At 43.2% G+C, this 21,925-nt stretch overlaps 1 protein-coding gene and 1 long non-coding RNA gene across 4 annotated transcripts; one reads left to right on the top strand and one right to left on the bottom strand.

The window, feature by feature from the left end:
* Positions 1-3,412: 3,412 nt before the first annotated feature.
* On the bottom strand, positions 3,413-4,712 carry LOC144388432 (uncharacterized). Its single transcript, XR_013452816.1, has 2 exons — positions 4,547-4,712; positions 3,413-3,716 (listed from the first exon to the last, which is right to left on the bottom strand). It is a non-coding gene; the product is annotated as an uncharacterized LOC144388432 (long non-coding RNA).
* A 21-nt stretch (positions 4,713-4,733) lies between these two features.
* On the top strand, positions 4,734-18,401 carry cd34 (CD34 molecule). 3 transcript variants are annotated; one of them, XM_040193930.2, is made up of 6 exons: positions 4,734-5,095; positions 12,440-12,493; positions 12,650-12,777; positions 13,022-13,090; positions 15,098-15,235; positions 16,173-18,401. In XM_040193930.2, exons 1-6 carry the CDS (start codon positions 5,035-5,037, stop codon positions 16,365-16,367), a joined length of 645 nt encoding a protein of 214 aa, XP_040049864.1. In that variant the 5' UTR covers positions 4,734-5,034; the 3' UTR covers positions 16,368-18,401. The 3 variants fall into 3 exon arrangements, with proteins under 3 accessions (XP_040049864.1, XP_040049865.1, XP_077946038.1); XM_040193931.2 differs by having other exon boundaries at positions 4,738-5,095; positions 15,101-15,235; XM_078089912.1 differs by lacking the exon at positions 13,022-13,090 and having other exon boundaries at positions 4,738-5,095.
* Positions 18,402-21,925: the final 3,524 nt, after the last annotated feature.

The raw sequence follows: 21,925 nt of genomic DNA, 5'->3' as shown, positions 1-21,925 counted from the left end.
TTACACAAGTAAACAAGTACAGGCACACATACTGCAGTCAAACTAATTTAGAATAAAAATGTTTAACATCTGTTTCAGCAAAGCTGTATTTGAACTTTACGTTGTTTTTTAATAAGGCCCCTGGAGACCATAATATCAGTCAATACAACTGGCTGGGAGAGGTTTTTTACTGATGTAGCGCTCTTACTGCAGACAGTTTGACTCATGTGAAAGAACTCCAGAGATGAATTGAGCAGATACACGTAATGAGAGCCATCTGGGCGACCAGCACTCTAATGAATTAATCCCACGTTATCGGGCCAGAACACACGCACTTTATTGTTTTCTCACTGGATGGCAATGCTACGGAGGGTCGCTCTCGTCTGGTGTCGCGCAAGCAGCAGCAGCGATTGATTTCCTGTGGCCCCTCCTGGTTCTGATGGATGACAGAACAGTCACTCAGAAGTGAGGAAAGTCCCGATCAAAACAAGGGACTGTGTTTGAAACGTGAAGAGTGCTTATAAAACTTCTGGTAAAAGCCTTTTATTTCTTGGTCTTTTCGACTAAATCAAACAGATTAGTTATACAACTCTGACATTAAGGACCAATAAAAGATTCCTCAATATAATTGCAAAACTTGGAATTATACATAAGCATATGCAGGAATGAAATGTAAGTTTGGAAATGCCTTTTGAAATGCTTAATGCTTTGCTCTCGATCTCGGGCAAGTGCTTTCTTCTGCATTAATATGCATAGCTCCTTAACAGATGCACTCCAAAGGAAATTGGGATCCGGGGTGAAGACTGAGAACCTCGGGGACCCAAAGCACTCCCAAACCTGCACGGCCCTCTCAACCTTGAGCTATGAATTACTTCAAGATGTCTACCGAGTCACCCAATCAGAGCCAATTAGGGCCAGTTAAAGGCCTGTGGAGGATAACATTTTCAGGACAAACTAGGTAAAGGACTTGTTTGGGAAGCTGGGGGGGGGGACAAGGAGCAGAGTTGAGAGAGAGGTGGTCGGGGGACAGAAAATGAGACAGAAAGAGAGTGTGTGCTTGTGAGTTTTGTTATTAAGATCCTCTGAAGCAGTTGTTTTTGTGCCTTCGATCACGCGTGATCACGCAGTTTTGTCTGCTCGTGAAACTGGACGGGCGTGGATGCTGCGCGTGTTGGGCTGGGTCCGTCTGGACCATGAAATTGATTTTTATGAACAATAGCTGGTCGGCTCCTAAAGAAGAACATCTGTATGGGATCACGGCGGTGGGAGAGTGAAAGGTGGGGGAGGAGGAGAGGAAAGGGAGGATCTTTGGCAGTTCCTTGAGACTGTGTATCCAGTTTGCAGTTTGTTGTTCCTGCAGATTCAACAGTATTGAGTCTGTGTGTGTGTGTGTGTGTGTGTGTGTGTGTGTGTGTGTGTGTTTGTAAATTGTGTTCTTTGGGTTTCCCAAAATATGATGTAATCCCAAAAGAGTTTGGGGAGGGTTCTGTTATGTTAACTGTTTGCTCGTGGCAGTTTCTTCCTCAATAGGACTTGTGAGTTCTGTCAAGAGAATTTTACGGCGACATAATGACTCAAAATACTTGTTTGTTTTTTTGCTTTCTGTTCAGTGGGCGACTTGTGATCAAATTGACCTATAAAGCAAGGAATGTTTGTCTTCAAATCAACTTCCTAAAATGCTTTAATGGATCCCAGTAAGATTTGATTTATTCAGAACAAACTATAAGCACATTGTTCCCACATTTGTGCTGCAGCCACATGTGAGGCAGACAGCTTTACATTGACATTCTGTATTCTGTAGAGGTCCAGCTGTGTTACACTATTTGGTTTCCCCCCGTTTTCTCTTTCCTTGTTGGCCTTTCAACCCAGCTCTCTTTGTGGGAAACTATGTTCTAATGCCCCCCCCCCCATTATGGGGCGGAAAACAGCTGGCCAGGTCTGTCCTGTATTCAGCTGGTCCTATGTAACAAACCTGCAGTGCAGCCCGTCAAGATGCCACAAGCTGCAGGGTTACGGGTGAGTATAAATACATTTCCGTGTTTGTCTCCCACTGGTCGGGGGGGGGGGGGGGGGTCATTGCTGGGTCTGCCTGCACACTTGCACGGGGAAGGTTGGATTCTTGGTTATTGGCAAACATCACACAAGGAGAATGGCAGGAAACAGAAGAGGAATTGAGATGCGGGTGTGGCGACAGACGGGCAGGTAGGCGGGATGTTGGGGGACGAGTGTCATGACATGGAGAGAGTTCCTGCACTCCATTGGGCAGAGCGTCACTGATATTCCGTGCCTGCGAAGCCTCCCTGCGCTGAGCTTCCTGATCTAGGAACAGCACTGATGAAAAGGAAAACAGGAAAGCCTCAATTTACAGGAATGTTTTTTTTTGAATGACTTCATTTAACTGTTGATGACCAAATGACCTCGAGCTTATTTGACAGCTTAATGTCACGACATTCCAGAAAGGTATTAAGAATTAAAAAATACATACATAGGCCTATATATATATATATATAGGCCTATGTATGTAGAATTAAAAAATACATACATAGGCCTATATATATATATATATATATATATATATATAGGCCTATATATATATATATATATATATATATATATGCAGAATTGAATGAGAAAGTGTGTACAAACATTTGACTGGTACTTCATGTAATATATAAATACACAATACACAACTGCCAACTGTTCATGCAGATTCAACAACATGAATTCAATTGTTGCCCAAAGCAGAATGATTATAACATAATAAAGGCAAAAAAGAACAAAATTCACTTTTTCAGATTTAACCGGTGTTGACGGCAAAACTAAATATTATAGTATTAACAATATTTTACATGCCAGAGTAGAAAAAAGCATACTGGAGAAAGAAAAACAACATAACTCCATGAGCATAGATGAGGCGAAATGAGGCCACAACCAGGACTTTTATTGGGTTAAGTATTTTAGCCCGTACTGTCCCTCCTGTCACATGTCAGTCCTGCTCTGATGATGGTTGCAGCCAACTGGAATCCAGCGGACTCACAAAGCATCAAACCCTCCCAACCAAGGCAAAGCCAATCAGAGTGCCTGAGGTCTCTGCTACCATGTGCTGATCCTCATGATGCCCTGGTAATGCCTCCGAGACCCCCCCCCCCCCCCCCCCCCCCCCTCCACACACACACACACACTTTACAGAGACTCGTGCAAATAAACCAAAATACGTCCGATCGTCAGACAGGGGGAGTGACTAAATGGAGAAAAGGAATGAAGAAAGAGATATAAGTTAAATCCTCAAGTAATACACGTCTGCCAGTCAGGATCCGTAGGAGGAAACGTCACATGCCTCACAAACGAATTTTTTAAGCGTGTTGTGCAAAGATAATCCTACGGAAACAAATGCCAAGCAACTGTCCAATGGAAAGGATTAGATTTGAAAACATGTTTGTATATTTATTTTGCTCAAATACAAATGTTCATAAAGACTTAAAAGCTACTTTGTAGATGTATTTTTCTTCTTCTTACCCAATGCATGTCATTGCCAGGGGTGTCACCCCGTAAAGACATAATTGGGTTGAAAACCAAGCACGAGGTACAAAAAGGTAGACGTTACACCAGTCAGCATCGTCCTGGTCCTCTGGGGCGGTTTGCTGGCGTTTGGTCCGGCCGGGCTGGTGAACTCCTCAACGTCTGCTGGACTTAATCCAATTCCCACGCTTCCTTTCCACAAAGTGGATGAGTGTATTCTGTCATATGCCATTAGTGATAAACACAAGAGAAATAAAGAAATGAATACAAAAATCTACCGGGACTCACTGCTTTCATTCATTACAGATTCTACAATGTCTCTTCCATTTGATTCACTGCAAATGTCATTTCATGGCTCCCTTAACAAACTGGTTCACGCATCTGGTTTGAAACCTGCAGGGTGACCCGCCTGATTTTGCCTTATTTCAGCCCCCATATGGTGCATTGTTTGACAAGCGCGTCTCTAGGCAGTCCCCGAAAACCCCGGCGCAGTGCTTCCAGATGTGGCCTGACTGACTTCACTGGATCTCTGTGTGAACATGAACATTGAAACGAGCCGGGCATCACGCCCCTGCTACACACCGCACGTTGGTTCAACAGTGAGTCACTTTTTCTGCTGATATGGCGTAATTAATGATGTAATGCCGCCAGTGACCGTGGTTACGGCATTTTTAAAAAGCCATGCGCACTCAACACGTATAGGTTTGTGTACTCGCGCGGTTCAATGGATGACTCACTGCAAGCTGTCAGTCATTTGTCCGGGGACGCACAAAAACCAGGGGCCAGGCGTCCTTGTGTGACGCCATGTGCTTTTTTTACGGGCCTCTTGGGCAATGTACACGACATCTAGGCGGCGGGAGGAGCGCCTCCTGTTTACCGGGTGCATCTTCAAAGATTGAAAATAAAGACACGGTCAGCTTACAGCCTTTTGCCCACAAATCCTTTCCAAGTAGAGCTGAAGCCCGTTGTAGATTTAAGTGTTAAGCCACTGTACTTTCTTTTCATGGACCAGCCAGTGGAGAGAAAGTGTGCATTTGTAAAGCCTTACCTGGAGGTTTCCTAAAGTCCGAGCACAACCCCCCCTCAAATTGAAATAAAAAACCGTTGCACCACATTTTTCACGAGGAAACAAAACTGCAGTTCACATAAAGCTCAACAGGATGTCACCCACTAACATCTGGTTGTGGTGCATGCACACACACACACACACACACACACACACACACACTCACACACACACTCAGGGGCGAGGGAGAACGTAAGGACGGTTGCATCGGGGGAAGCAGGCGGATAGAAAAATGGGTGTGGAAAGAGAGAGAGAGAGATAGACAGAGAGAGAGGCCAAAAAGGAGTGGAGCCGTATAAAGAGCAACGGAACACAAGCCAGGCTTTATTCCGCCTGATTGTCCCGCTCACCGAGACCTCACAGGAAACCCGCGCCTCCGCCGGCCCTCGCACGTTCACTTAACATCACTCACGCACACTTTTTACCCTCACACAGCCCGACCCGGCAGGGTGTCTGCGTCCGCGTGGAGAATGAATGGCCCCTGGAGAAGGATGGCTGGAGCTCTGGTGCTCTGCGCTCTGATGCTCAGAGGTGAGACCTCTTGTTATTGTTGGCTTATCTTCCTTTGCAGCTCCAAATATTCCCGCTCTTCTTAGAATGTGATCGACATACACAGTCTTGTGCTATTTGCCGATGTAAACCTTTTTGCGGTTCCTCTGTTTCAGTTTGTGTGCGTCTATGGCTTTTTGTACCTGCTAGTTGGGGGGGCGGGGGGGGGGGTCGCTTTGAAGTGTTCTGCCACGTGGTTGCACGCAGAGGTTAGCAGCGGGGCGTCTGCAGACACAAAGGGTTTACTCAAGAGTGGAAAGTTGCAATTGAGAAAGATTATGCTTTACAACCAGAAGTGCATCTGGGCACAGCTGTGTGAATGTGTGTGAAGGGATACGAACCAAGCACACAATGCAGCATAAAAGAAGAAAAGTCTTTTTTTAGTGTTAAAAATAACATCAGTTTGTTCTAATAGTAATAAAGATATTTAATGTCTTCAGTGTGCTACACGTGACAAGTTACAAGCGATTCAGAGCGAGCATAAAATACTCCCCCTGGTCACTTTTGTGTGTGTGTCTCTGTGCTCAACCCTGTATTGCAGTGGGCAGTCCGCTCCAAATCAGGCTGCTGCTAATTGCAGGGTGACGTATGACTTGGATGGTGTCGCTGTACGGAACGACTTCTACAGATCCATTAGGACTCATCTATAGCGGCACCGAGGCGTGGTATGTCTGGGGTGACCTCGGGTGGAGGAGTGTTTCAGAGGGATGGAAGTAGTTAATGGTTTACTTTTACGGGGGGGGGGGGGGGGGGGGGGGGACATCATGAGATGGTGGAACATGCCTGTAGTTTGCACAATAAAAGGAAACACCACATACTTTCTGCATCAGCAGCTTAACAGATGGTAATTAGATTTACATGGGAATCTAATTATTCTGGGCGCACCCTGCCGAGAAATTAAAGTTGCAATACGTTAAATTGGCCCCAAACGTCTTCCCCCTGCTTCAGGTTTCAGCAGACAGCTTTCTGATTCCTACTTTAAGAACAACATAGATGTGTTGTTTGAAGCCTGCAGGCCCGTCCTTGAACCTGTGACCCGCCGATCACACGGACGCGCTACATTGTCGGCACTTGTGTCCAACTGGCAATGCGGTGTGAGGCTTCAGAGGCTCCTGTGGTGCTCCAAAGAAACGAGCTTCATAAACCTCTCTTTTTAATGTATGCATTGGTTTACAGCTGTAATTATTACCATGATCTACAACCTGCCAGTTTGGTCGCTCTGTCGGTCGTCTGCATACTTGTGTCTCCAAGTCACAAGAGACCATTTGTCTCCTCATTGACGCTCCCCTCCCAGTACAGCTGTGTATACGGGCATTATTCATTCAAAGATATACACCGTATTAATGGTTCTTGCTCCATATGGCTTGATGTGCACAAAGAAAACTCTTTGTCATTGTCATTTTATTTTGACACATGCAGAGGAGCTCCACTGCACAGCTCCGTGCGTTGTGTTGTATTCTCAATGTGGAAATGTGTTTGATTGCGAGGTTTAATCCATTCCGCTTCCCATTTGGTGGCAATGATTCATTAGTCATTAGCCCCAGAAGAGGGAATTGGTGTGCCAACTGATTAAACAATGCTTTATTGTATTCATAAGCAGAGGAGAGTCTGACTGTCATCTTCTCTCTCGTTGTCATGCATTTGGAAACAATGCAAACCAGTCAAGTCAAATGGAGTCAAAACACAATGGTGGCATCACACTATTAACTGTGCAGAATGAATGCATACTGTAGGCTGCAGCCTCACAAAAGCTCAGTTAATAATATTTGCATCTAGCAAACGTCTTGTTTAGATGTGAAGGATCCAAGGCGACTTATTGTAAGCCGCTTTGTGTAAAAGCGTCAGCTAAATGACATGTAATGTAATGTAGTGGATCAAAGCAGAGAGTCAGGCAAAGAGTGGATGGAGGAAATAATAGAAAAAGGACAGGATGAGCGCCTCTGATGCACTTGATGAGTAAGTGTGTTTGACTTTGCAATCAGAGCAAACGCATGGGTCATGTATGAGCAATCCAATCATCCAGAATCTCCGGCAAACACATTTAGTTTATGTTCCCACTTCCCATGGCTGTCATTCAGTAGTTATGCAGGCGTGCAAATATGTAGCGCTGAAATAGGCATGGACTGCAATGTTGGATGATGTCATTCATAGCCTCTTGGAGGACGTTTGAAGCTGTCTCTCTCGCAAGACGTTGGGGAAAAACCCGAGCTTTCACTCTGTTGTGGCAAAGGGGAGAAGCATAACGTCTTGCTCATTTTCAGGTTGTCATTTACAATGACTGTTTCTGCTGTTAAGTCAGAGCCTCGGGCCCATCTAAGTTTGTCTGCGGTTAAGCCACCAATGCACCGTGTGTACGCCGTGTGCAAAAAGACAGCACGTTCTATAAAGTCGAAATCAGCAGCAGTTTCTGTCAGCAGATTAATTCACGAGACTTTTGTTTCTCAGACAGCAGCTTCGGCCCTGCCAACGTAAACACGGGCCCGAATACCGTCGCACTTTTTCTCGTGGCTCTCGGCTTTTGACCAGCATTCTTTCTGTCCCAAGTTGCGATGTTAAAAGTTGTATTCACGTCATCCGCTGGTGGGTGTGGGTCTCTTTCTATAAGCCTTGGCAGATAGTGGTCTTACATCAGCCTCGGGCGTGTTATCCACTCGGGCCCAAAGTAAAGGCTTGGGAGCCACGTGAGCTCGCAGGGTATTTAAAACCTGGAGCCTGTGTTCTGTCAAAGGGCCGATTTGCTTCAGTGATTTCTACATGTGGGAGAGGCAGGTCAGGCTGCAGCTGAAACCATTAAAATGTTCTACCAAGCCCGGCCTGTCACCAGTGTCCGCTGTGTTACCTCGTCTCTTGGCTTTTATCAGACGATCAGCATAACAAGAGGAGGGGGAGGACCTTTTTAGAACGTATTTTCCCGCCGTGAATTATCTTCATTTAGAGCTAACTCTTGTTCAAAGCAAAACATATTCTTGAAGAGAAAACAAAGCCGCTGTCGCCGGGAGGAACGATCATCAGCAACAAGGAGTTGACTCGGAGAAGTAGATCATCTAGCAACAATATTTACGCCGTCAAACAGTTTTAATGAAAAGCAGAGCGGTGTGTTAACATTCAAATCTTTCTATTCCAATTACTGCTGTTTGGGTGAAGTTATTGTTCCACGATCCCCTGGCAACCTGCTGAAATTGACTGTTTTTTTCACCATTATAAAATCACAAAATGTTTAGTCTTTAAACAAGTGAATCTGCTTCAGTCTATAAACTTTGTCTTATCCGCTATGTGTAATGCAATTAGGACTCCTATTATAATAGTATGACATGAGACGCCCCACTTTACCTTTGCCTACTTTACTCTGACCCCCTATTTTCCACTATATTGTCACCATATACTGCCACCAAAGGGCAGGTCATGCTTTTGCCACAGCAGAATTCATCATTTAGCGTGCTTTGCATGTGCAACTCAAGATGAGAAGGAAGCGAGATGGCTCCAATTATCAGACCCCCCCAAAAAAACTATGTTTTAAAGTATTTTTTCTAGGACAAATGAGTTTCTAGATTTACTAGCCCCACATTTGACTCGCCCCGGGCAAGCTGGCTCTCCTTAGTGTTCCTTGAGCCCTGTATTGGGGCTGTATTTATGGAGGGCATACTGCTAACCTCTGAGAATAAAAACATTTAATGAGCCTTGACTGCAGGAATAATTGCTCCTCATAATTAATGTTTGGTAAAAGGTACGCCGTTGAAGACTTTATACTTAATTAAAAACATAAGACCGTACCTTTTTGCCTAAGACTTTTGACCTTATTCATTTGTTTTGTATGTGTATCAAAAATGTGCTTCGGGGCAGGTTTTTTCTTTCTTAAAGCCAAACTGGAGACTTCAGCTATATATCGGGAGGGCGATCACACTTTTTTTTTCTCAATCTTGCTCTCACACTTTGGCTCCTTAGCCTCAATCATATCGAAGCCAGATTGTTCGGGGCCGTAGGTTTGAATTTCTTTTTGCACCCCTCCCACACACGGCCTTATGCAAAGACAGCGGCTGGAACCGGTCCACGGACATCTGCTGTCGCAGCCCGGTTCTGACACGAGTGTGCAGAGCAGCTGGTGTTTACAGTCTTCAATACGAAAAAAATGGATGGACTGTTTTGGAAACAGGTTCAAGTTTTACTTTTCTGCTGAAACTATTTTAATGAGTAAATTAGAGGTTGAATCAAAACAATGGTCAGTAGCATGTTTTCCTTTTCCTTCTTTGCTTTTGTCCCTCCCAGGGTTCCCTCGGCTTTTGGCCATGATAATGGCACATGAAGGAAAGACAAATGTCAGTTACAATTCCAGTGCTTTATCACGTCAAGCCACTGACATGTGCCCGCATGACAATGCTTAGTGTGTGTGTTTAATCCTACTGCAGGAGTGACCTGTATACAGTGACCTGTATTCCAGCCCGATATCTCCAACAACCAGCATGTTCACCTCTGCGGTTGCACGAGGTCACAGAGCCGTGTGCTGTGACAGCCACATCCTGTCCCGGGATGTGCATTCATAACATTCCACACCTGTTGTTAATTCCTTTTCCTTTTTCTTGTATTTTGTCTGTAAACACCAGGGGTGTTGTCAGGGCGAAAAAGTTAACTTTTGCCACCCGTTTGTGCGGGAAAAAAAAAAAACTTCTCACGTTCAGGGACACAGACCATGTGTTCCTGTATGCGCTGATCTCTGTAGAAAATAGTTGTTAAAGACTACTTGTGTGGTTTCCATGGTTACAGTTAGTGGTATACTGTTTAATTTGATTATCAATTGTGGTGCGCTATGAGACCACATTATTACCTAAAGATTATATCTATGATCACAGGAACTGTTAATGTAGCCAGTAGTTGACAAAGGGCCGAGGCTCACAGCTGGAAGGGGAGGATATGCTCTTTCTTCTTCTCCATCATGTTAAATGGCTGTGATGGAGTGATGGGAGGAGGAGTCCTCTGGCATGTCTCAGTCCCAGAAGTCCCAAGTTAAGCTGTAGGGACATTTCCCCTGGTAGGGAATGGAAAGAAAAGAGGGGAGATTTTGGGGGTGTTTTGTGGACATACACATGTCAGGGGGAAGTAACGGAGAAGAGGGTGTGGCACACAGTGACAGCAATGGTTTTGACTCTGGGTGGAGGTCAAATGCGAGATTTAGAGCTGAAACTTTTCCCCTTCTTACGCATGATGTCAGACACTTCACAGCTGTCTGACAGCACATAGGCAGCAAGGGAAGGAGCTGAGGAGACATGCTGCTGTCCCCTGCTCAAACACTCACTGCACCCGTTTAATCAGCTGTGACCGTGTTTGTTTCTGCTGTTGTTGCCTCGCTCTTCCCCAAACTAAACCTCCTCACTTGTAGAATTGCATGAGTTGACTATAACACACACTTGTCATTACAGAACGTCTGTGTGTAAATTATTATCACAGAGAATAGACTGAGTACAGAAAAAAATGTAAAACAGCTTAGGCTAAGCTTGTGTAAAAAGAAATTCCGACTTTGAGCCATTTCAACAAATGTGTGAAATGAGTAATCAACAAAAGGAAAGAAAAAAATGTATGCGTGATGCAGGTGCACGGAAAAAATAAGGTGCTTGCTTAACGTGAAATTACAAGACCCTCCTGGAACTATGACATGTATGTCATGTAGGACATTCTTGACAATCTTTTAAGGGGTTTGGCTTGCTTTACTCATCCACCTGATATCTAGAACATGATTACGCTCAGGAGCTGCTTATGTTCCCTTAAAGCATGAAGTACATTAGGTCAGCTCACACACCAGCGACTCCTTAGCTTCAACATATTCCAGCAGCACGTCAACAATAACAATTGTAGTCTTATGAATTTTCATTGACTGAGCCAAAACGTTGCCTGGGGCTTTGTGTGCTAAATATGTCAGCACGCATGGGGCTGTGAGGCACTTGACGTATCAAGGGTATTACATTTGTTAGGGATATAGCTGCCTTTATGCTGCCTTATAATCACAGTTGATTTTCCCAACCACAGGCAAAAGAAGCGCTGCATTTGAACTGCCACTCAGCGTCATTCTCTCCTTAACCTATGATTTTGTTCCTTGCGTCTGGCATGGCTACACACCACGCACCACGTCAAAGGCTGGAACCCCCGGTGTGAAAGCTTCAAGGAGGACGGCCTCGGCAGGGACGTTCACTAAGATGTAGCACAGTAGTGAAGATCATAACGGAGCCCAGAGGTTACAGAGTATATGCAGCTTTGGCCTCGCGCTTTCCGAGCCCATTAAAAACACTCCGGAAGGACACGCAAAGGTTTTGTTTACAAAGTAGGAGTGTTCTGTTCGTTTCCTTGTGTTTGTGTTGAGACTGGAGGTCCTAAGGCTTCGTGTTGATGCTGAGGGGCTGAGGGGTTGAAAACACACTGAGATTTCTCACACAGCTGTCTCATGCGCTTCTGGCCACAATGGTGGAGTGCTATTGAACATGGTTCAGAGAGTTTAAGCATGTGACAGTTTAAAGGGAGTAGATTGGTGCATATATGTGTGTATTTCCATGTGCATCACATGCACATGTATTTATGTGCAGCATGTGTGCAGAATCAGTTCATGTTATGTGTGTTTAACAAGAAAACCATTTCATCGTTCTAAGAAACTGGAGGGGAAACAACATAAAACATAAATAAGCATTCCTATTGCAGCCAACTCGTAATGCTGAACTGTTAGACAGTGAATGCTTTTAAAAACATTCCATAAATACTAATAAAAAAGGATGAAAAGGAGGGCACTGTATATTACAGAGTCTATGATCCCTGATTGGGTCTACCATATATGGATTATTGATACTTAAGCATTGCTTAACACAATGTAGATGGATATTAACATATAGTCCTAATGAGAGAGTTAGCAAATATTTATCATTTTTATAGATGTTCACGTGTCCTTATGTTAATCTAACGTTGGAATTATCAATTCCCCTAACAATCTTTTCATGAACTTTAGAAAAATCTACTTTCTATAATTGTCTTATGTCAGAAAGGTTTCAGCACTATCCAGATTATTACAGAAACGGGAGGTCTCCCAGAAGATGGATATGTGATTAGGAGGTCATGACCTTCCGAGCAGGTTTATTTGGAAATGCTGAGGGAGAGAAATTGGTCCACACGTGACTACTAATTAGTGAGAGCCTCTAAAATCACGTGCCAAATCAGATTGGCGTCTTTTGAGTGTGGCACTAGGTTTGGTTCACCAGGCCAAGCGTGAGTTCCTGCATGCGTCGAAAAGCATTGATTCATGGGGGGAAAGTGTTTGAGTTGCCGTCTCTCTCTCTGTGTCTCCTGCTCATTTAGCTGAGGTGATGTGTGAGGATCGAAATGCAACTACTGCAACTACAAACACTACTGGTATGTTGATTATGTCATATGTATACATACAAAAAGATGTATATACATATACATCTTTTTGATTTATTCCAGGGTCATGCTTTGTTGCCTTATGAAACACGTGTCCTCGACATTGCTCTGTAAATAAAGGCATTGTCCTTGGCTTCTGTTATTTAGGGACATATGCCATTACTTCATCAGCTCCTGTCATTGAAAAATCTGCTACTTCGCCTTCTCCTTTGAATGACAACAACACCTCAATCACCACAAATCCCACTGGAGCTCCCGATGGAAAAGCCGGACAGGTACATCCATGAACCATGTTTAGATTTAGAATTAGTTTTAATCGTCAAATACTATAGGCCTAAAAACTCTAACAAAGACCTCACACAAACAACAGTTTAACAGATCTGTCTTTTTAAGGAAGATGTGATTTCATTGGATAACTAGTGTTGTGTTGTGGTTACAACATCATGTGCGATCATGTGTGCCGTCTGCTCCTGACTTGATATGCTTCTCTGACCTGGCTCCCTCTCTCCACAACCCAAGGTGATGTATGATGGAAAGGAAACTCCACAAAAACATATGACCACGGCTACTTTGACAACAAATGATTCTGTGAGTATAAGTTTACGTCTTTTATCTCAAACAATGTAAGTATAAAAGAAGTATAGTACCATTCAAACGTTTGGACGCACTTTCTCAATGAATTGAATGAGAAAATGTGTCCAAACGTTTGACCGCTACGGTACATCCTTCCATCACCTGTATGCCATTTATCTCCAGAACCAACAGCTGCAATTTTGACATGCTGAGGGGGCTCTGAGCCTGTTTACCTTCTGGAGCCTTGTGCCTTTTACCGAAATCTTGTCTGGTCCCCTAAACAATGCGTCCAGAGGACGTAGCTTACTCCACCTAGGAATAAGATAAATGTGATTTAAAGAGTTTAAAATCACATTTACCTTTAAAAAGAGGTCTAAAATCAATGCATGTTGTTCATATTTTATTTCTGAAGAACGGTGCAAATCTATTTGAAGTATTCCAACTGTCGCTAATTAGCATCGCCGGCTCTATGATTAGTCTGAATGCGAAAGCTTTGAGTTCGCATCGCTCCAAGTGTGTGAAGGCCTTAACTGTGGGCGCAGTTGTTTCCTCAAATTCCTCAAAGAACATTAAACACATGATCTTCAAATGCGAGTCACCGTTACATTCTGCACTATCTCGGTCCAGGTGCACAGAGCAGCAAGGTCAGATTCCACCCTGCATATTTCACATAGCCCTTGTTTAGTTCATTACTGTGTTATCCCACTGAGCCAAGGCCATCTGCAGAATTCGTCCATCCAACTCAACTTGAAACTAAACATAGCTTACAGTGCCAGAAGCTGAAGATACAACTAGGGAGAAAAACAAGGTTCCTCTCTTCAGTGAGGTACGGGTAAGTTGGATGACGAAGGAACCATTTGTATTCGTTGAACACATGTACAATAAACACACAATAAAGCAGCAATGCTGATAGTAGTGGAAAAAGAGAGAGAGGTCTTTTTCAAACCTCTATAAATCCCAAAGTCATTACTCACTGTAAAAGAGAATGTTTGATATGAGTACATTGTTCGCCTTCTAAACAATATTCCAGTGTCAAATGAAATATTAGTTTTTATTCTACAGCAATCTAAATGTAACTGGAGGAAGCCATGTAAGGTCAAGCAAAGCCGGTATGAGACAATATAAGATTCCTGGGAGCAACATGTGATGGGTCACAAGTGACCAACACAGATGGAGAAGAGAGTAGGTTTTATTGTACTAAAGTTCAGCCCGAAAGAGTTTCTTCCTCTCTGCCTCGAAGATCTGGGTGTTTTCAAAAGAGTCCAGCTGTGGGTCCACTCCCCACTGAGTGAGGATTTAGGGTTTGCTCCCGGTGTTCTTCTGGGTCCCATCGGAAGGGTGGTCCCGAATCGCTGAGAAAAAGAAGGTGTGGTAAAGTTTTCCATTCAACTAAATTTGGTCTCCATTACTCACACAAAAGGCCTGCGTGCGTTGATGGAGGAAATTAGGAACACCCACCGGATCGTTGGCCCTAATGATGAACCAGAAGAGATCATTTTTCTGTGCTTAATGTAAGCGGTACACTGAGAATAAGACATTTGTTAAGGCATTGGCTAGTTGGGTCTCCCCAGTCTGAGACCTCTTGTTGTCCAAAATACAGCTATTTCATTACTATTTATTATTGTGATTCACAAAAAAAATAGTTTTAGGTAAAGTTCAGACTGCATTAATCCTCGGATTTATTTTTACACAGCTATTGTGAATTTGCACAAGTAAGTATATTACACTTCTCTTATATTGTAATGTAGAAATCCTCTCTTATAGGAAGCAACTAAACGCATAGTTTAGTAGCATTATAAAAACCCATTGTATACAAACAGAACATGATCAATCGTAGTTGTAAAGACAAAGAACACTTTTTGTTTTGTATGATCTTTTTTAAAACTAAGATTAACATTTTGGCTTTGTGTTGAAAGACGTGGGAGAGCACGTATCCACCAACAGACCCGTGATTTGATGTGGTTTCAAAGTCCCACACAAGCTCCTTTTGACCACAACATTATGTCTTCAACTTGTTTGCAGCAGAAGGAGAAAAAGTCCAGAACATCAGATTCCTCTGTCTTTGTGGGAATCCTTGTCAGCGGTCTGCTTGCTGCCCTTGCAATCGTTGTAGGCTACTTCAAATGCCAACGCAGGACTGGCACCAAGGGACTGACGATGGTGAGCACATTTTCTACTAAGAATGTATCTACAGTATCCTACACCGCGCTATATGTTGCCACTGCAGACTTGTTTTACCCGCCTTGGTTTACGCGTTCATGCCGCCTCTACAGGAGTTGCCTGTCAGTGGGAAATCATTCACCCCAGAGCCCATTAATTAGAGAGAATTTGCCTTTTCCACAGCGGACCATGCAGGATGTTTGTTTGATCATGTTTGCAATGAATGGAATCTGCTAACTTGAATATTTATATTCTTCGATTTTTACCACTGATCTGAGGTAGCTTAAATAATGACCTGCTGCGTGTTTTTATTTCAAGTGTTTTGCAGGTTTTTCTTATCATACCACTCATTACAGAGCCGGTAACTTTATGCATAGATTTCCTCAGTCAAGGTTGATCTAAAATCATAACAGCACTCTTTCCTTCCTTTAGAATCAATTGCTGCCAAAGTTTTAATTAGGATATGTTCCTGGCCGGTTATCACAGGGAATACACAGAGCAAGAGTGTGTGTCATCCGACGCCCTGTTTCTGTGCTGCCTCACTCATCTGCAGAGCTCACTGTTTCATCTGTTCGCCAGGCAGAGATGTTTTTCCGTACCTCTTGCAATATCACATGCTAGAGAGCACATGAGAGCGTGTGTTTGTGTGTGTTTATAAGTAATAGTGGGAGGGCGGGAGGGTTAGTAGAGGCATCGGCGCACACGTGCATCTCACAGAGCTGTGTCTGATTATCAAATCTGACCCTTAACAATATTTGATCCAAAGACCTACACCTACACACATAACAGCCGCTGTTCCTTTTAATTTAGTGAAACGATGCACGGCCATTTATTTAGCTGGTTCACTTCTTCTGCACTCGGGCAATAAGTACCCTGACTCCCACGTGGTGTTGCATCTATCCTTCCCACAATGACTTCATTTGTTCTGTGTTTGCAGGCAGAGTCCTGTCCAGTAGTAGTGGAGCAGGACAACCAGGGGAACACTCTCTTATCTGTGGCCCCCCTAAACCCCCTCCCGGAAACCCTGGAGAAACCCAGCGTAAATGGAGAGGCCCCTGAGGAGGACAAGACCCAGCCTCCTCCTCCCACCAACGGCCACTCCGCCACCAAGACAGCCGACACCGAGATGTGAAATGGTCTACAAGTAATTGTAGCCCAGGAATGCCCCTCCCTTCCCCCTCCCCCCAAAACACACACACGCACACCCACACACACACACACACATGCCATGGCAAACCCCCCCCCAATTCGTAATCATCCCGTGCCCAACTACAGTGACTAGAACCATTTCATCCATCAATGGTGCCCTTTCCTCCCTCTCTTTTGGTCACATGCCTCAAATGATCGAGAAAAACTAGCCTGACGATGATGGCGGTGATGAATGACGTTGATGACGCCGAAGGCTGGAAGTCCCTGTGGCATTCAGGCCGGAGAAGAGAGACAGGAAATGGGCAGTTCAGGGCGGGAAGAGAGTGCATTTAAGCATTAGTCAGCACTGGTTTCCATGATGCCTGTGGTCCCAGACGTGTGCTGTCAAGTCTAAAGCTGCGACCAACCCACGAGTAAAGCCAGCATGAGCACATCAGTGAAATTGTTCCTTAGTTTATTGTAAAGCCTCGGCAGCCGGAGAGGGAATAAATCACACCGCAATGAAATCCGGTTACAAACTCACAGAGAAAATACATTGGGCTCTTATTTTGTTGGTCTGATTGAGTCACTGATTGTGAGACTGCATGTGCTGCTTTTAAATTGTGCATGTGTCACCTGGGCTGTATGTACATCCATACACGGACCTACGCTGCCCTTGCTCGCTGTGTCAGGGTTCCCACGCGTTGGCTGAGATTAAACTACGAGGCTAACGATCAGAACTCGCCCAGACGGGCAGCATTGCAGTCTCAAAGCGTTATATTTAGGATCTAATTCTTTTGAATGGTAGTTTATGAACAAGAGTGTGTTGGAAATTGAGTGGAAACGCTGTGATCACATCCAAATAATGTTAAATCAGTTGGCATGTTGGGTTCAGTTGATCGAGCTGACGTGCTTGCGAGGTTTGTTTGCCTGCAATGGATGAAGTTTGTGATTCCATTCCAGCACGGAACATTTGTTTCAAATGTGTGCTGAGCGTGGCTGAGAGTTAGATAACAACGAATGGAAAGCTGAGGTCAAAATAACTGAGAAAATATTAACTAAATATTAACTAAATAGTGGCCAACAGTATTTTTTTACTTTGCATGAGTTTACCTTTTGATTGCAATACTGCATTGCTCATGTATATTTATATTACTACTAAATTGGACTTAGGTATGGTGTTATGAACAGATAAGAGTCATTGATAAGCTGCAGTTAATGAGGATAATCTACCACAGAAAGCAACATGGTGCCTCGTGACATCCTTGTCTGCCAAACCATATCATCAATGAAAATGTCCTAAAACGTTGGAGGTAAATGAGCTCTAGACAAAGCGTGGGGACCTTGTGTTTGTATGGATGAGTGGTTGATAAAAAGTGCTCAAACATGTTGAGCCTCAATGTGACATTAGCCATGAAAGCCATGAAAAGTGTGCAATTGTGTACTAGCCCAGCCAGATTCACATGGTGAGAAGTATTTACGTTTTTATCACATTACGTTTTTGAGAGAGAGTTAGCCGCAAAGAATTCTTCCATCTTTCACTACAAACCGTGGTCACATCCATCATCAATCACAAGCCAACCGGCCTCATTACGTCATCAGCGTGACATCAGACTCCTACTAAAGGCTTCAGATTGCGGAGCCTCTTACTCTCAACTCCCAACTGCCAATCTATTTGATAGTGTTATTTTATTTTCAATATACTTTTTACTATCAGTATTCTATTGAACAGTGTCATTTTTTTCCTTGTTTTATTTTGTAAACACATATTTCTATGTGCAGTTCATATATTATGTTGTGCTAAAGTATGTATGTATGTATGTTATTTGGTGCCTTTATAACATCTGATCCAGCTCATATAACGAAATGAGCAAGGAAAGATATTCTGATACATAAATGGAAAGTCTTTGCATTGATTTCTCCTTTCAATCTATTTTGTATCTTTTCTTTGCTAACATTCCAATGTGACTGTTTCCTTTGACAGGCAACCTCAAATCCGATTCAACAATGAAGGAAATAAAAAGTGAAAGATTAATAACTAACGTTTTCAGCCTCATTCCATTTAAAAAGAGTGAATGGAAAAAGCGTGTGTTGGGTTTCTAACTACAGAAATGTGTCCAGATGCACTAAAATACACATGCAACCACATCTGTTCGTGTTTGCAAAATGTTTTTGTTCAACCAACTTAAAAAGAAAAAAGAAAACACAATAATGTATAAATAGCGAGAAGAACAAATTTGTACATAAATATTGCATTCTTGATTATTTGTACAGTCATTATTAGATTATGCAGATGAATAACAATGTATGTTTAAGATAGATTTAAGATAGACATAGACAAGATATCCATTTCTCAAGTGGTATATGTTTGATGAATTACAACTTGTGTAGTTGAAAACTTGATTGATAACATTGATAAACATGAACAAATATTGACATTCAAGCAGAATATTCTTTTTTTTCTGATTTCAGTGAAACAAACAGAATGAATCATGCTCTTTAATATTAGATTCAATGTTATCTGTGCAAAACAAACATTTAGGCTCCTCCATGTGGCTCAAAGGTGTACAGCAGATACAAATGTTGAATAAATTAAAGAAATTTTGCTTGATATTTTGCGACCATAATAAAATGTCCCTCGACCTCCCCGCGGGTCCCGGCCCATTCTTTGGGAATGACTGTTTAACTAACACACACCTTAAATCCTGTACATCCCATAAGGTCACACAGCTGGTTTGCATAAGCAGGAGTCATGACATCACTTCACACTGTTTTGTCTCCTAGCTTGGGTGGGACAGTGAAAACATCCACCAGCTGTCTTCTGTCAACGACGCCGGCCACGTTAATGAGCACCGTGTCAGTCCCGAGTCTACACACCATCCATTATGAGGTTCACACACATAATTTCAATTCGTTTTCTGCCGCCATTTAATGCATGTGACGGTGTGACTTTCATCATGGGATCAAGCCCCATGTGGGTTGCTCCCTCCACTCCGTCCCCCTCCGCACTCTGCAGGAAAAATATGTCCCGCAGGCCACCGAGCAGTCGTGATGTCACAATATGCTACAACCGCAGAGCCACAATAAAAAGGTCCATAGTAAAGACATCTTAAATACAAGACATGGCCAACTGCTGCATGCTACAAATATTATACATACACATACACACAGGAGGTCTCTGTATGACATTAAACTCTTTGGGATGAACAACAAGACCATCAGTGTCCAGATTAAAGAAAACAGATAACGGCCATGTAAGAATATTGAGTCTCTTCCTCATGCGCTCTCGCCTGTCATCCTTAGATTCATTGGTTCACATTACGCACAAAAAACATTCCCACTCATCCCTAATGGTGTCTTGCGATGCTGATGGTTTTATTTGGCCATGTTTTTGAGTTAAACATCTCTGGATTTTCCACTAATGCCATGATATAGCCTAATGGAGATTATTGGAATGACTTTATTGCTGGAAAAAGCTACATATCTTTCTCTGTTCACAAGAAGGGATTTATATTACAGAGAGACTTTGTTGTGGACATTTTACTACTTACTAAGAAAGCTCAAATAGAATTGTGGCAGAACCTGGAAAAATAAAAGCAATTCTATCAAACTGTCCAAATGTTTTATCTGTAATTCGGATGAACTCTTTATATTTTCCACCCATCGGCCCCTGTACCCCTTCATCTCCTCTTCCTCAGCTATTCTTTAATGTCACACAAGCCCCCCCCCCCCCCCCTCCCCACACACACACAGCTCCTGCTCCTGCCAGCCCCCCTCCCATCCTTCACTTCATCCAGCTCCGTTCTTCCATCCAGCCAAGACTATGTGCATCTGGCATTATGAGCAATACTCAGTTGCTTGTTTTATTGTGTAGTTGGCTCCCCCCTCGGTTCACTTACAGTTGCCAAGTACGTCATGCTTCCTCTCTGCACGCCAAAGCACGCCCTTATAAATTCATTGGTGGGAGGATAATATCGGACGGAACGGACCGGTGGGAGGTATAGGACCGCACACAAGGGGCCGAGCTACGTGACTCGGAGGTTAGGGTCCGCAGGGTGGGCCTATGATGAAAAGTGAAAGCTGAACAACTTTCAGGTTCATGAAAAGGTTACAGGAATGCAGGGAGGCCAATCAGCAAAAGGAGTCCATTGACTCTTCGATTGGCCTCCCTCCAAGGATTGGATCTCTTTACCAATATAAATATATTGTATCTAGTGATTATTATGGGCATACTGAATTATTTTCAAAGCAACATAGCAGAAGATGTAAGAAAGGGGGAAATAGCTTCCTCCAGGTTAAGCAAATAGAAGTGAAGATTAAAAACTTTCAATTATTTTTATAATGAAACTAACTAAACATGCAATAGCTATTTTCAATACACTTGTGATAAAATCAATATCACATGCTGATTCTATGAGCAAACAGTTGCCATGAGACTTTTTTGACAATGTAAACATTCTAACTGTTTTGTATTTCCTTTTTGCAACTGTCTGTTAATGCAGTAACACGATTTTGGACAAATCAAAGATGGCGGTCGGCCATCGACCAGGATGAGTCACGTTAACGTCAACTTGAGAAACATGGGACGGTTCGTGTTGTTTTTTCAGCCGTGCTGCGGATGGAATACGTCTTCATCGCGGTAGTTAGAAAGCCCTCACAAATGCGGTGTAAGTAAACTTGGTTACTATTATTGGTTCACTGCCGATGGTTACACATCTTAACGTATGTGCCGGACCCGGGGCTAGCTGCTAGCTAATGCTAACGGCTACTCTGTTTTCATCAGCTAGCTAGTTAACCGAGCTAACATCATCCACTTTCAGGGATGAAACCAAAACACACTATTAGACTGTTAAATTAAGCTTCATCTAAGAAATAGCACCTTCGGGTATTTGTTGAGATTTGGTCATAAAAGGAACTTTTGCCGCACAATTAAATAATATAGGTAGTAAATGCTCTTACTGTGGAGGAGATAACGTTAAACTAGCGAGAGAATGGAATAAGAAATAGTCTTGCGTTAAATCAACGTAACATTATATTAACCTGAAATCAATTTACAGAACCCGTATGACGTTAAGAAAGTATCAATTTGTCAACCAATAACACTATGGAAATTTGACTGATCCAGCTGACCTTGATAAATAACTTCTGTTGACACCTTGACATCCAGCCACACACACACGGCTATTCTCTCAGAATCCATAGTGTGTGACAAGAGAAACAGAAAATACTTCCACATACTTTCAACACAGATGTGCATCCAGGGAATTGTTCAATGCAGTTTCAAAGCTGGTATCCCGATTAAGGGAGGGGCCCCTCTGTAACATGAACATGGGGCCCCACTGACTAATGTGCACGAGGCAGCGACCAGACATCCTACTTGTAACTGACCCATCAGCCAGCTGTGTTTGGCCTGTAAGCTTATAATGCAATGCTTTTGTAATGACACTTTTTAGCCTTGATTTAAAAAGTCACTACAAAATGTGTGTGCGTTGCTAATAAACTACAGGTTCTACTTGTGTTTACGAGGCAATAGGCCTACTTTATATTGTTGTTGTTTGTTCA

This window comes from Gasterosteus aculeatus, chromosome 2 (assembly GCF_964276395.1).
Source record: "Gasterosteus aculeatus chromosome 2, fGasAcu3.hap1.1, whole genome shotgun sequence".
Classification (NCBI taxonomy): Eukaryota; Metazoa; Chordata; class Actinopteri; order Perciformes; family Gasterosteidae; genus Gasterosteus; species Gasterosteus aculeatus.
Note: the sequence above shows the minus strand (reverse complement) of the source record. Positions and strands in the feature narration are given on the sequence as shown.